This window comes from Cnephaeus nilssonii, assembly GCF_951640355.1.
Source record: "Cnephaeus nilssonii genome assembly, chromosome: 3".
In the NCBI taxonomy this organism is placed as follows: Eukaryota; Metazoa; Chordata; class Mammalia; order Chiroptera; family Vespertilionidae; genus Cnephaeus; species Cnephaeus nilssonii.
In genome coordinates this window covers 47,743,015-47,759,917 of record NC_137074.1, presented here as the reverse complement: position 1 = coordinate 47,759,917, position 16,903 = coordinate 47,743,015, and the positions used below count along the sequence as shown (strand labels likewise).

At 36.5% G+C, this 16,903-nt stretch overlaps 1 protein-coding gene across 2 annotated transcripts in view; it reads right to left on the bottom strand.

Moving 5' to 3' along the window:
- Window positions 1–16,903, bottom strand: part of IL1RAP (interleukin 1 receptor accessory protein) — a gene marked incomplete at its 3' end in the record, with an annotated part of 159,883 nt that overhangs the window by 94,842 nt on the left and 48,138 nt on the right. For both annotated transcript variants that reach the window (XM_079765104.1, XM_079765105.1), the window contains exon 2: window positions 10,384–10,456. In XM_079765104.1, coding sequence (XP_079621230.1) covers window positions 10,384–10,456 — 73 coding nt within the window. The remainder of the gene's footprint in view (window positions 1–10,383; window positions 10,457–16,903) is intronic.

The window sequence follows — 16,903 nt, the reverse complement described above, 5'->3', positions numbered from 1 at the left end:
AAAATCTGGAAATAGCCTAAGTGGGAAAGTGAACAAAAAAGCTGTGGAATACTATGCAGCTATAAAAAAGAAGGATCTCTTACCCTTTGAGACAGCATGGAGGAACCTTATGCTAAATGGAATAAGGCACTCAGAGAAAGACAAGTATCATATGATTGCACTCATATGTGGATTCTAAAGAACAGAATAGATCCAGAGACATAGAAACATGGAACAGTCTGATGAATCATAGAGGGAAGGCGGGGGTGGATGGGAAGGAAGGGATTAACCAAAAAATATATATGTATATATGCATAACCTATGGACACAGACAATAGTATGGTAAAGGCCTGGGGCAGGGAGTAAGTGTGGGCTAGAAAGAGTCAAGAGGGAAAAAATGGGACATCTGTAATATTTCAACAATAAAGATAAAGTAAAAAAAGAAATTATCCAAATGTCCTAGCATTTAAAAACATCTTTTCCCACTAACTCTGGATGCTACCTTGGGCAGCTGCCAACTACAGAGCTGGCTTATTTTCTTTTTTGAATTCTAGTTTTACTTCAATTTGATTCTCTAAGGATTTCTTACCAACACAGCAATTCATTTTAAATGACATTTATTTTTAAATTCATCATTTCTAGCTGCTTTACAGCAAAAGGGTCATTTAAGAGACCTTGTCCACTATACTGAGAGAAGCTGAAATCTTCTCCAATCTATTTCCCACATGGGAACTAGTAGGAACATTTAATAAAGAGATAATGTCAGGGTCCTGGCTCAATCCTTTCAATGACTTTTTGTCGCAGTGAAGATCAATGTAACACCCTTAATAGGCACTGGACCCTGACTACCTCTTCCTCTTCACTCCCCTTCCCCTATTTCTTGCAGGTCCAACAACATTGGCAGCGTGGTCATTATACCTCACACATACCATCCTATTGCCTTCTGTCTACTCTGAATATAGGTGGCTCTTTTTCATACTTCAATGGGATATATTTTCCAATTGCTTTCCATCAAAATAATGTCCCATTACCTTCATTTTTTAAAACTTTTAAGAATCTGCTTATGTACTTCTTTTATTCTGTCCTGAAGCTTCCATAATATTACAATTTCCATAAGGGGAGAGATCATTTCTGTCTTATTTACCAATAAGTACAGACAAGCACAGTGTCTAGCATATATCCTATGAATGAATGAATGAATGAATGAATGAATAAATGAATGAAGGCAAAGTAGCTTACTCCTTTTTACATCCCTGTAGTACAAAGCTTTGTACATAACAGGTGCCCAGAAAACATCTACTGAGCTCGATTTCAGATCTCATCATAAAGAACCAGATTCCATACATGTGAAAGTTTTATAGAACTTTGACCTGTTTCTTCTCAATCATAAAAGTGCATCCTCAAATTATAGGAAAATATCCTTCTGTGATAAAAGTGATTCATGCTTTAAAATTGATAATAGTCTATGAAAACACTGATTTACCTAGGACTGAAAGGGACTTATGCATTAATCCTGAACCAATTTTCAAGTTTTCAATTCTGGAGAGTCTACAGTGATTGAAGTAACATATCTATCTAAGTACGGAGTGGTGATAATGCCCCAGCTCTATCCTACGTGCAGTTGCTGAATGTAGGTGACAGTTTTTCTAGCTGTTCTGTTGCCACACACATACACAAACGTGACAGCTTCTGAGAAAGAGAAGACATTCCAGCTCCATCCAGAATAAAATGGAACTTGGAGTGAAACCACCATCAAATTTCAAAATACACACCCAATCACTGCCAAAGTCTAGCAGAGAAAAAACTGGTATTTTTAGACTGAATATAATTTTTTAGAGCTACACACTGTTGGATTAAAAAAAAAAAAAACCTGAGCCACATGTAAGCATCATTTACTAAGAAAGTTCTTTAACACTTAGGAGGAGGACTAGGAGGAGGGACTGAGCCTGCTTTACCTGGGTAAGAATGAAAGACATGAAGTTACAGTTAATATCTCTGAGTAAGCCACAGGGGAAGTCAAATGACGAATGCCAAAAAAAAACCTTGCAGCATACTGAAGTTAACAGCTTCTCACTCCACTCAAACACACTGTTTCTGTACTGAACCAACTTTGCTTTATACATCTGTCATCTTATATAGAACTGTTTTCCTTTAGGAAATTTTGTATGACCTTAGAAAAATATATACACCTGAATAGGTACAAGTGAAGTGCACTGTATATGTTTCAGGAAGCTTGGAGTAAATCAACTAGAAGTAGTATTTGGAACATGAAAAATCACATCATGTGTTCTGTTTGTTTTTTTCTAAATTGGTTGAATGTTTTCTTTCAAATGTATGTGTTCATATCATCAATAATTGACAGACAGCTTGGTCTGACATGTTTAGAAAGTGAAATGTTTTAATTATAAAGAATTCACTGGCAACATGATATAGTGCCAGTAGCATGCATTTTATAGTCAAACAGGTATACACGTTTTACCACTTCATAGTTATAGTAAACTATTAAGTTAATTTAAGTTTTTAATTCAGTTTTCTGAATCTTGAGTTTCTTGCTGGTAAAGACAGACTAACATCTATTTCTATCTTATAGGGCTGTTCAGAAATGTCCCCCCAAAATATATACTCACTTTAACAGCTGATTGCTCAATTGATATTCCTCTCTGTTCATATTTAACCCATTGGAATAATTATTCAAAACATGTATACATTTTTCTGGGTACACACCTGTATACATATAGACAAAGTGTATATATGTACACTGGTATATTACATATATGTATATATATATAATACACACACATATATAATAGTTCAATTAATGTTATTTCCCTCACATTCCTTCTCTTCTATTACACACTCTACTAAACAATTATTACCAATTTACAGAGAATTAGAGTAAAAGAGATTTAAAGCCATGCTTAGCTTAGCATGATCTTCCTTTAGTAATTAAAAAAAAAAGTCAATACTGCATAATGCTTCATGGCTATTATTGCAGTCATCAATTATCTCTGCATTGTAGATGAGAGGAAGGACCTTTTTAGTAACAGAATATTTATAGCAATAGAGGTGCGATTACTATAGAGTTTTCTCTAACAAAGAAAGCAGGATCAGCTCTGCCAGCATGGTTTAGTGGTTGAGCATCTACCTATGAACCAGGTCACGGTTCAATTCTGGTCAGGGCACATGCTAGGGTTGCAGGCTCCATCCCCAGTGTGGGGTGTGCAGGAGGCAGCTGATCAATGATTCTCTCTCATCATTGATATTTCTATCTCTCTTTCCCTATCCTTTCCTCTCTGAAATCAATAAAAATATATTTTAACAAAAGAAAGCAGGAATAGTCCTGGACAGTGTTGTCCACAATGGTTAGAGCACCAGCCCAAGGATCAAAGGGTCACGGGTCCAATTTCTAGTCAAAAGCATATACCTGGGTTTTGGGTTTGATCCCCAGGCCCGGTCCAGGCATAGTTGGGGCCCGTGTAGGAGGCAATCAATGGGTCTCTCTATCTATCTATTTCTCCCCCTTCTCCCTCCCTTCCTTTCTCTCTAAAAATCAATGGAAAAAATATCCTCAGGTGAAGATTAACAAAAAAAGAAGAAACCAGGAACAAACACCTTATCTCACTTTCTTCCTGAAATCTTTCTTAGCACCTCACTAAGAACATTGCATGTAGTGGGAGGGACTCTTTCAACACTTTCATTTGCTAATTACTCTATTCACATTCCCATGATTTCATTTTTTCTCCAGACAAATATACACCCTCTTTCTAGATCTGAATACAAGCTGGGTTTCTACTGAGCCTCAAGCACTACTTTGCTATTTGAAAAAAAACATTTATAACTCAGTGTTAATTACAAACAATAGCAGATTGTTTCTGCCTTACACTTTATGAATGCAAAGTGCTAAAGGAGATTCAGAGTCCTACCTTCTTGCTTGCTATCTCCTCTTCCTTATCATGAAGGCCATGCACAGCTCTATGCCTCCACCACCTCTGTCTTACACTTCCTTCAGAATATAAGTATTCAGGTTGACAAAGCCATATCCTTGGAGATGCTGATGGCTCTCATGGCTGGAGGTGCCTTAGACTTAAGAAAACCTCTATAATATTTAAGGATTCTATTTGCTTTTATCATTTTAATATAGCAGGAAGGAGGTAAAGAATCAGAATATCAAAAATGCTAGAAAAATGAACTGTTCAATAAAGATGCCATCCACTGCAAAGCTCAGAAAAATGGGGAGCTACTTAAGTTTAGTACTTTTAAAAAAAGTTATTTTGTGATCTGAAACAGTATATAGCTGGGTTTACATCAAATTCAACAAGTCCCTCTGTGAAAACATTAATAGAGTCTTATATTTCAACTATAGTTCTACTGAAACTTTAAATAATTAGGAAACAAATAAAACCCATGACATTTATTAATTAAGAGCTGTATTTATGTAGAGAGACCACTAGTGATTGATGGATGTGCTCTCTTTATGTGCTTTTTTTTTCTTCTTTTGAGTGTCTACACTTATGATGTAGATCACACTGATTGCAATGAGGAAACAATAGTTGGCAAATACTCCTCACTTGGTCCTTCTCATTGGTATGGCAAGCCCAAAATTTAAAGGGAACACAATGGTCTTTTATATAAGTTAACAAAAAGTGCAAACATCAGTACCTCAGTATACATATAAAAATGCACACTCCTGCCTATCTCAAGAAACACTTCAAAAAATATGAAAGTATCTCAGAGGAAAAAAATCAATGGGCTGCCTGGCTGGTGTAGCTCAGTTGCTTGGGTGTAGTCTCATGCACAAAAAGGTTGCTGGTTTGATTCCCAGTCAGGGCACATGCCCAGGTTGCAGACTCGATCCCCAGGATGGGGGTTGCAGGAGGCAGCCCATTAATGATTCACTCTCATTGATATTTGTCTCTCTCTCTCCCTCTCCCTTCCTTTCTCTCTAAAAATCAATAAAATTATTTTGTAAAGTGGACTGACTGACTAGCAAAGAGCTTTAAACTATTATTTCAGAACCTATAAACACTGTAGGAAAGTAATATTTATTTCCCAATAATGTACAGCCATAACAAGAGTTTTGATTCAGATGGCAGAAGGAGAAATGAAATTCATGAAAACAACAGAACTCAGCCAAGTCTAGGTTATTGAGGGTGGGATTATTTTATCTCTTTTCTCTCATTTTTGCAGCATCTTGTATTTTCATTGTTTCTACTTGACTCTAAAATAAGAAAGGGCAAGAGAAGGCATTCTGTATATTAGCTTTTATGTGTTTGGATGGCCAGTCCTTGAAGTTGTTGACTGAGGTTCCCAGATTATTTGTAAAATGTATCCATTTTTTCTCTGTCCCTCAAAAATAAATGAATAGCAGCACCAAGCAGATTTTAAAATAGAAGAATCATTGCATTGTTATGTTAGGGTGGATATATATTTTATTTTCTAAACACATTATCAGCTAAACAAGAAAAAAATTAAATCCAGTGAAATGAAAATGGGTGATAACTGGCTTGGTGTGATTCACTGATAATCAAGATGGTGATCTGATCTCAAGATGGCAGAGACAAATGTTCTGTGGGGGGTGGGGGTGGGGATGCAGAGACAAAGGTGATTTAAAGGGCAGAATAAACTCTAATAAATCAGACATTGCCACCTATAATCATATACAACCATTTATTACCTATAAAAATACTGGTTTCTCTTAACAGGTATTCTGTTGGGTGTTTATTTTTGCTTCTTTCTTTCAGACTTTACTGTAAGATGCTTACAGTAAGAACCTTCCAGTATGTGCCCTAGACTCCTTAATATAAAATGATCAAACACGTGGTCTTTAGAATAAGGTGAAATCTGTAAGATAAACACTTGTCATTAGAAACCACTTAAATGGGAAGAGCATACATTCTGTGTGTGCATGTTGTATAATAACATCCCTTATCCTCTTTAATTCAAAAGCAGGAAGGCAGCATTTGCTGCTGTTGGTTGGTTGGTTGGTTTGGTTGATAGATAAGGATGCCGTGACACAGATTGATTAAAAGATGTCTTTCTGTCTTTAAAAACTCACAAAGTGAAACAGTCAGAATGTAAACCAATGTCTCTTGACTCCTGGTGAAACAGTGTCTTTAGGTATTTGTTTATTTTTCATCGCGTAATTCACTCTCAAGCCAAAGGATTATTTCCACCCTCTGCAAATTTTTTACACCCAACAGAAAAGAAACCTGGGGATTTTACCTGCATTAGCAGAGCAACGTCCTGAAGGAAGGGAATATGGTATAAAGGAAGAGCTCTGCCTTTGACTAGCAGCAGCCTTCAAGGTGGGCTCTAGCAGTTGCCCCATGAGCACTGTTACCTTAGGCCACCTCCCTGGTTCTTCATTTCCTAAACTATAAAATGGGCGTGGGATTTTCCAACTCCACACCTCCACAGCGTTTTCTGCGACGTTAGTGATAATGTGTGTGAAATCTAGCCCTGCACCTGGCACACGGTCAACTGTTTGCTCACTTTTAAATAAAAAGCTAATGTTCAAATGTGGGGTGTGTGTGTGTGTGTGTGTGTGTGTGTGTGTGTGTGTGTGTGTGTGTGTCTGTGTGTGTGTGTGTGTGTGTGTGTGTGTGTGTGTGTGTGTGTGTTTAAAGAAAATGCATTGCTATCATTTTTGGAGAAGAAAGTGCATCACTATCATTTTTAGGTGGTCTGTGCAGCAAATAATTTTGATATGGCAATATTTTTTAAATTCGCCATACTATCTGGGGTGCCGTTTTCACTATCTTTCCAACTTGAAATCACAAGTTCCAAATATTTATTTCTACTCTGAAGACAGCTTTTACAGTTTGACTTTTTAACATGCTGCCAATGAAACACCAAAGAGAAATGTGTGACAAGTCAAAGTTTGCTTTTGGAATTCTTGCAAAGGAGAACTTCTTAGAGTTTAATATTGAAAATGCTTAATATGGTAATAAGCAAAAATGGGAATATTGAGTTTTGATCATGCATTACAGTGATTTTCATCCTTAAAAATAATATGTTAAAAAATGATAATATACTAAGGAGGTCTGGGGTGAGATACTCCTTATCTAAAAAGCACCAAAACCTATGACTGAGTGATTCTTTAACAGTGAACAAAACCTGTGACCCCTCAGATCTTAATCTTCTTCCCAAACTGTTTATATGCTAGTGGAGTCCAAGGGGAGTATATTTAGTAAGAATAGCATGCATCTTGGGAACTGAGGAACTCATTAAAGTCACAGTTATGCTAAAGATTAGCTGTGGGATTTTAGGTAATTCACTTAACCACTGTGATCCTTTTTTTTTTTTCTTATTAAAAAATGGAGTTTGACTATCCTATCCTGCTTTAGTTTTCTCATTACACTCATTATTTCTTAACATTGCCTGACTATTCCATGGTCTGGGTGTGAGAGTCAAATGACAGAATATGGAAAACACAAAGTGCTTTTTTTTTAGCAAAGGGAGTTTATTATCACTGTAACTACCACATCATAATTACATTATCACTATTATAATTATCCACACTTTAGTTCCTTAAAAGAAAGTAAATGCTTACTTTTGATTATTGGCTTTTATCACCACCTGAGATGAAAATGATGCTCCTCCCACGTTCCTGAGCAAACAAGGAAATCCCACACAGTACTGCTCATAGAAAGACCATGTTCTAAAGTCAGAATCATGTGACTTGAAGTCCAACTCACTGCACTTGAAACACATTGCATGGAACTCAAGTTTTGATGTTGTTATAATTCATTTTTATAAATTTGAGGCTTCCCTAAAGAGAAGGAGCTACATGGAAGGGTCCAGAACAACAAGATAAAACTCTTACTAATATCATATACATTTACAGTACTCTAGGGCTTTCAGGCTGTCTCTCCTCTGTTACACACATATCTTGTTGCTCCATTCAGAGGGGTACCTGGCACAGAAAGAGCCGCATGAAAGACCAACAAGTCTGCTGACATATATGTCATCATAAGAGGTGGCACCTTGATGCACAAGAGGTTGGTTGATCCCCCATCCTCTGAGGTAATCCCTCCACCCCCATAGTCCAGAGCCAGTTTCCTCTTTTATTTTTGTCAACAACACTTTCTTTTTGTTCCTCTCCTCCAACTAGGAAGTACATCACTGACACAGACACAATATACCTTTTCATAAGGAAGCAAATGAATATATGCCAGATGGGCTGAGGGGATTACAACATGTTTCCTGCTCCCATGGTGACCCAATGGATCTGGTATGAGAACTTATCTTATTTGAGAAGTCAGCTTCCCCGGCAGAATTATGAGTCACATTTTCTGGGTAGAAAGCTCACTTTCCAAAGGAATTTGGGGTGGGGGAGCTCTTTGGAAGAATTATAGTAAAGGTCATTCAGATAAGCAACACTGCCAAGACGACTAGGGAAGCATCAAGCACCCACCAACTTCTGGGACTTCACTGTTCTCCCAGTAGAAATAATACGGTCACCTCTCTCTTTTCCTTCAAGGTGAGGCAACATATCAAACCACATTGATGAATTGCTGGTATGAATCCAAACAAGAAGTTCCATTATAAAATTGGCCAATTTGCCTAAAAATAGATGTGAAATGAATATATATTAGAGAGAGAGAGGGAGAGAGGAAGAAGGAAGAATAAGAATAAGAATAAGAATAAGAATAAGAATAAGAATAAGAATAAGAATAAGAATAAGAATAAGAATAAGAATAAGAATAAGAATAAGAATAAGAATGAGGAGGAGGAGGAGGAGAAAAAAGGAGAAGGGGAAGAGGAAGGAAGAAAGGAAGGGAGGGAGGGAGGGAGGGAGGGAGGGAGGGAGGGAGGGAGGGAGGGAGGGAAGAGGAAATTAGGATGGAGTTGGGGGAAGAAAAAAGAGAGGGCGGAGGAGAGAACAGAATGAGTTAATACATTAGTGAGTTATGAGAAAACTAAAGGAGGATAGGATAGACAGTGATTGGCAGGGCTATTTTAGTGAAGATGGTTAAGGAAGACCTCTGTAAGCATAGAATTAAATCAAATAAGAACAAACTATGATCAGGGGTTATATTCAGCATATTTAAAAATCAAGATATCATGGCACTGACCATCAACTGGGGCACTCACTAAAGCAGGACATATGTCAGTCTAAAAAGCCAGTAGAGCTATATAGTCATGTATCCCACCTGAATATCAGCCCTGAATAATATACACTTTCATCTGTGAAGACCCCAGAGGCCAAGGAGATTGGAAGTTATCTCTCCTTCTCTCAGCTTTGAGCTGTACTCTGTCCTAGTTATACCTCTCCTTTAGTGCTGTTTTTGGTTTCTAATAAAATGCTTTAAGTGTCATAGCAAAACTAAAAAACACCCAGAAAACATCATCAGGATGGTAGGAGAACTCAAATCCATGTCATGTGAAGAACAGTTGAATGCATATATTAAAGAGCATGGTCATGATTATATGATCACTGTTGTTTACTTCCTCTTTTATGTGAGGCCTCTCACATAAAAGAGGAAGTAAAGCAATGTCATTCAAGGTATGGCCAAGATTTTTAGGGGAATTATACATTAAACGCTTTTTAAAATTAAGATATCTAGGTTCCTTGCATTAAAATTAGAAAACCATTGGATTATGTATGTTCTAATTAAATCAAGAAGTTGAACCAAGAAATGTATGGAAATGACATAGAGACAAATTTCAGTTATATGTACTAAAATCTAAAATTTTATCAGTCCAAAGATATAACCAGTTATAATTAGATAACCACTAGTTAGAGATACCAGAAAATAGTTCTAAATAGTAATTCTAGAGAAGAGAGGAGACCTGAAAAGATAAACTTTCAAGTCCCTTGTAAGTCTGATTTCATATAATTCAGGTCCATGATGGTTGAGTTTGGTAATTCAAACTCAATAAAGGCTTTGGCTGACTCTTCTTATGAAGCAACACCCAAAGAAAGATTGAGCCTGACCGGTTTTTCTTTCCTATATAGAAGCAGCATGACAGAAAGCTGTCATTATTTATTTGTTTTTATAATGTCTGAGTTGACTGTTACCACCAAGGCCTTCTCCACCACTGGCTCAAGTTTGGAAAACAGTGCTACTATCACTGTCATTTCTTTTCCCATAGGACCTGATGTAAGGAAAAGAAGCAGGGTTCTAGTTGGTTTGGATCTGGAGGTGATGGAAAAAGTCCTACATTTTTATACACCAGATCACTAACCTAATTGCACTGTGTACTGTGAAGACTAGAGATGTCAATGGTGCCTCCTACCATCAAAATTCTCTGATTCTGTCAAATTTATGATGCTGTGCTACCACAGAAGACAATGGAAATAAACAATATTATCTTCTCTTAGTTCATTTTCATAAAGACTGGAGATAATACACTATGCGTGCCTTGTATTTCAATTGATTGTCAAAGCCATTCACTTACCAGAGGCATCACTTTGCAAGATCCCATAGAAGTAGAGGCTCATGACACACCACAGAAGTCCCATCTTGTCCATCTAAATACAAAGGTGAGGGAGAGGACTCATTACTCTCAGTGCTTAAATAATATTTAGTGCATATGCATACTGACTACTGATCAGGAACTATTCTGAGAATTTTACAATAGTAACAAATGTAATTGTCAGAACCAACCAATAAGATAGGTTTTTTAAAATCTCTGTTATAGATAAAGAAACTGGGACAAGTTTAAATCTTATAACCAAGATCTTTTGGATAGAAAGTGGTAGAGTAATGATCAAACTCCAGCAGCCTGGCTCTATTACCCTTCTTTCTTTTTAATTAATTTATTAATTAAATTGGTTGGGGTGACATTGGTCAACATGAACACGTACATTTCTGTATATTGTACTGTGTGCCCACCACCCAAAGTCAAATTTTCTCCTGTTACCTTATATTAGGACCCCTTTCTCCCATTACCTCCTTCCCTCTCCCAACCACTACATTGCTGTTTGTGTTCAGAAGTTTCATTTTTATATCCCACATATGAGTGAAATCAAATGGTTATTAGCTTTTTCTGACTGACTTATTTCACTTAGCATAATGTTCTCAAGGTCCATCCATGCTGTACTACATGGCTGAGTAGCATTCCATTGTGTATATGTACCACATCTTCTTTATCAGTTCCCTATCTCAGGATACTTGGGTTGTTTCTATGTCTTGGCCATGGTGAATAATGCTGCAATGAACGTTGGGGTGCATATATCTTTGCAAATACATAATTTCAAGTTTTTTAGGTATATACCCAGGAGTGGGATTGATGAGTCATAAGATAGCTCTATTCTTAATTTTTTAAGGAAGACTGCTTTCCATAGCATTTGTACCACCAGCAGTGGACGAGGTAGATCCATTTATTAATCTGATATATAAACTGAACTATAAATACCTATTTTAAAAAAAACACTCTGGATTTTTTTCATTAGAGTCACATTCCAGCAAGATTTTTGATCTTCTTCCCGTCTTCACATTCTTTTGGTCTATTTCCAACTGGAGGTATTTTATAATCCAGGCAATTTTCCTTCTTTGTGATGAATAGGAAATCTAGAAATCCTGAAATCTGACTTGGTCAGCAGTCCACCACACTATGAATTTATAGTAAAAGGAAATATATGAACCACATGCCCTGTTGTGGCTGCTTTCCTCTTCTCACTGGAAAAAACAAATGATGAGTCTAGAATTCAATTTCTATGGTCTTGAGCCTCTCTATTGATAACCAGCTGAAATAGTCAACCAGCAAGAACCATGTCCTTACTTTTGGTTGTGTGATCTTTAATGCAGAAGGCCTAGAGATTTAACAACTCTGTGAAATATTTCTTTCCCTAATACCCTAGACATATTTGGCCCCTGGTAAAGCCTTTCTAGGATTATAAATACTGAAATATTTACATTACTGAAAAATTTCATACTATAGATCTCCCTTTTCACTTTTGAACACAATAGTCATATGTAAGGGTGCTTACCAGAGGTCTTGAATATGTGTCCAGATCATATTTCTAATAAGTGAAAGAGATGAATTTTATACCCATATCTGGCTAACTATAAGACTATTATTATCTCAAATATTATGTCCTATGCCATAAGCTTTACAACCACAGGGACCCACCAGTCTTAAAAGGTCAAAGAGTTAGTTGATTAATAGGGTGACCATATAACAGCATTTAAATAGGACAATTTTAAGAGTATTATACTAAAACAATAGGTGTAAATTGATACTGTCCAAGCAATCCACACAGTGTGTAGTCACTTTAAAAGGCAATGCCAGTTTCTAACTCTGGTTCATACTGTGCTTCCTCCTTTAGCATGGCCATACACAAAATCAAGTGAGTTGATTATATCTTAAATAACTGTTTTATTTCAAAGATTAAATGTCTCTTCCTTATCACCACCATTCCTTTCCTATTCATATACTGTTACCTTAGGGAACGCTTCTCACCATCATTCATGTGTTCAATAAAACATATACTGAAGACTTTCTGCTTATAGGTCTCTTTGATATAACTGTAGGGGCCTCTAAGGACACTTCTTCCCATTAGAAGGAATAAACCACATGCAAACCACTTCAATGTCATCAGCTATGAGCAACACACATGCAGAGGCTCTATAGGATATATAAAGGTTTATCAGGCAGACATTCTAGCACCAGGCAGAGTTTAGCAAGCCTTAAAATGTGTATACAAAATAACTGTGGTACAGAGTAAACAGTGATAAAATAGTCAGAGAGGAACAGATAAGTATAATTGAAGATTAGCAAAAGACAGAGATGACTCTAGCTAAGGCAATCAAAGAAGTCTAAATGTAAGAGGTAGCTTTTGAACTAGCAAGAACTGGTTTGGAAATTTAAAAGAGGCAGAATGAAAGTCTGTGGAAAGGAAGCTCAATAAAGAATAATGCTCAAAGATAGGGGAAAATGGACCATAAATAGGAAATAGTCTATAAATAATTCAGTTTGGCTCAAGCACAGGATATTAGGGAAAGTACTATATAGAAGATTTTGTTGGAAAGCAGGAAGAGTTAGGATTACAATATAACAAGGACTTGTGTATCAGGTTAAGAACTTGGGATTTAATTTTAACAGCAAATAGGGGAATCATTGAAGGATTCTGATTAGAGGAGTGATATTAACATCCAGTTCTGCCTAATGGAGATCATTCTTCCAGGCACGTATTAGATGGATTGCCACTAAATTCTGTCTTGAAATCATTTTGGCTCCCTAGTCTGTCATCCCAGTAATTGTTATCCTCCTAGCTTTGTGTCATCTATAAACTTGATCAGCATGCCACCTAGGTCCTCATCCAAGTCATTAATTAAATTAATTAATAATTCTGCATTAATCCTTGTCAGTGGAGAGCAACTAGATATTTCATTTCAGATTCAGGGCACAGTACTTTCAGCCCTAATACTATTCCTAAAGCAACACTTAGAAGACATTCTAATTAGGGTGATTGAGGACCTTAATTGATATTCTCATGAGTAACTGGATTATGCCAGAGGCAGCAAGGAGTCAGGTCACCAAGGTAAAGCTAATCAAAAGATAACTTGTGTGCAAAGACAAGTCCAGGGTCAGTCTGGCCCTGTGATGAATTAGAATAAAGCAGACTGAAAAGAAAATGTGACTGTGTCGGCTGTTTTTGACAGACTAAAGGTACAGGAGGTTGGCTGGTCTGCGACCTCTCTAAGAAGGCAGGTTCATTTAACATTATCTTGCATTCTGCCTCAGGATTTTATTATTGTGACTAGTAATACACTTTTCTTAAAAAAAAAAAAACATAGGGAGTACTTATTGATTTTGAGGGAGGGAGAGAGAGAGAGATTTGTTCTTTCACTTATTTATGCATTCATTGGTTGCTTCTTATATATGCCCTGATCAGAGATCAAACCTGCAGCCTTGACCCACTGAGTAAATATACTTTGGTTCTTGTTTCTTGGCGGGAGGAGGTACTGGGTATTTGCAGAGATGGAGAAACTGTCAGAAAGAAAAGAAACCTGCCTAATGACACATAGTTTCTCATGGTCTGAATTAGAATCTAGCTTTAGATTACTGTGATAGAGTTTAACAGACTCTACCCTTGCTTCAGATGATGGAAACTTTTATATAATAAATTTACACTCAGCCTCTCTTGCATTATCCATATTATTTACTATATGATCATTTTTATACTTCCTCTCTGAGGTATTGGTACTTCTCTTATAGTCAATGCCATTGTTTCCTGGTATATCAACTTGGATGCCTATATCACCTAATGAGAAGTTTCAAATATGTACTTAGGTCTATGTTATCAACAACAATGTTAATAATGATCGCTAACATGCGCTCACAACTTTAACATCAACTCCTGCATATGAAGCTTTCTATTTTCTGCATTCTCTAGGCTCAGTAAGCACCAGGCTCTCATCTCTGAGTTAGCCCTGGATTCTCTCACTGAGCAGTGGGTAACAGACTAAAACTAGTTTTGTTTCCCCAAGGATGGTAATTTTTCTAACTGACCATTTGCTCAGCCTTAGTTCTACACATCAGCATTTCAATAGTCCACAGGGCTGATTTCTCCCTCAGTTTCCTGATTCAACATATAGCTCCATATTCAGATCATGGCTACTCTTTGAAGCCCATGAACCTGGTTGGGGCTTGAACCTTCAACCTGGTGTTTTTCAGGACTTTTCCAGGAGCCTGCACCTGGATAAGCCTCTTGTAACCATGAAGCTGCTATCATCTGCTTCATTCCTGATCAACAGATGCCCTTTGCTATGACCTGCCTACTGAAAATGTGGCCACTAGCACCAAGGCACAAACCTGAAGGTCATCCCTGTGTGAGGTCAGCCCTGCAGCTATATCGCTTGCTCGAGTCCTGATCCCACCCAGATCCTTCTTTTTCCCTTCTCTAACTTACTGATAAAGTATGAGCAGGTCTTGCAAAGCTATGACAAGTAAGTCTTTGAAGGACATAGGACAGATTATTAATTATCCCATTTTATAGAAAAGGAGATAGCATTTACTAAAAATCAGTTATTTTCATCATCAATCTTTTATCTGGTTTCTAGTTGTTGTTGTTGTTGTTTTACCCATAGAAGGATCCTTATGCAGAATATTTCAGAATCTAGTATTTATCAATGAAAAAGTTTCAGCAAAGTGACATGAAAGGCTCTCATTCTGGGACAAACGAAGCAAGCAAACTCCACCCTGTCATTCTCAATGAATTGCAGCTGTAAACTTAGGAAGAATACGTGGAGCAACTATTTGAGGACTCTAAAAATTAAGGAATGGCACATTATTTTCAAGTACATATGAGCCTCACCATGCACCAGAAAACATACCTTAACACATTTAAAAGAATTAAAGTCAACCTTCTCTCTACATAATTAAACAAGAAATCAGTAAAAGAAAAATAACAGGGTAATCTCCAAACACTTTGAAATTAAGAAATATGACTTTAAATAATCCATGGATAAAACAGGGAAATTAGAAAATATTTTTAACTGAACAAAAGCAAAAGAAACAGCATATCAAAATAAGTAGGATGCAATTGAAAAAGTGTGTATAGGATAATCCATAGCACTACAGGACCCATTAAAAAAGAAGAAAGACTTCAAGCCTATAATCTAATCTCCCATCTTAAGAACTTGGAAAGAGAAGAGAAAAATAAACCAACCAATCAAAATGAAGAAAATAATAAAGAGTAGAGACCCAAAATTTTAAGACAGAAAAAAATAATAAAACCAGAAGTTGGTACTTTGTAAAAAACAACCAATACAATTGCTAAACTTCTAGCTAGGTGAACCAAAATAAAGCACATATCCCTAATATCAAGAATGAAAGAAGATACATCACTACTGGTTACATAGGCACTAAAATGGTAATAAGGCAATGTTCAAATCCTTAGGAACATAAATTCCACAACTTAGATAAAATGGACAAACATCTTAAAAACCACAAACTACCCAAGCTCATTCAAAATAAAATAGATCCTTTCATTAATCCTATTATTAAAAGAAATTGAATTTGCAGTTAGTAACCTTCCAAAAAATAAATTCCCAAGCTTCAGATGATTTCACTGAAACTTCTGTGAAAATGTTTCTGTCCCACTCCATCCTGCCTGTGATGTGAATCTTCTCTTTGCCCTGTGTATCCTGCCTGTTGGTCACTTAGTAGCCCCATCTTGGTGATCAGATACACTGTCATGGTATCTCAGTGCTTGTTTTCAAGTAACCCATATTTTACTTAGTAATAGGCCCAAGCACAGGAGTAGTGATGCTATAAAGTAAAGAAGCCGTAAAGTGCTTCCTTTAAGTGAAAATGTATGTATTCTACAGAGAGAAAAAAATAAATTCCCAAGCTTCAGATGATTTCACTGAAGCATTCAAACACTTAAAAAATAAATAACATCAATTATACATAATCTCTCCCAGAAAATAGATGACAAGACAGTAACCAATTCACTTTATGAGACATTACTCTGATTCTAAAACCTTCCACAGACAGCACACAGAAAAGAAATCTATAGCTATCCCATAACCACGTAGAGTTTATTCCAGAATGTGAGGCTAGTTTCAGTATTTGAAAAATCTAAGAAAGAAAAACCTCATGATCATATCAATTGAGGCAGGAAGAGCATTTGACAAAATTCCACATCATTCATAAAAGAAAGAAAACCTCTCAGTAAACTAAAAATAGAAGGGAACTTCCTGAAACTAATAAAGGGCATCTGCAAAAAACCTACAGCTAACATTGCATCATATGTTGAAAGACTGAATGCTTTTCCACTAAGATCAGGAGCAAGGCAAAGATGTTCATTCTTTGTACTTCATTCCCAAAGTCTTAATCAGTGCAATAAGACTATTCACAGATGACATAATTTTCAACATAAAAAATCTTAATGAACCTATTAAAAATAGAAATGAATAAGTAAAGTCACAGAATATGTAGTCAACACACAAAAGTTAAACATATTAGT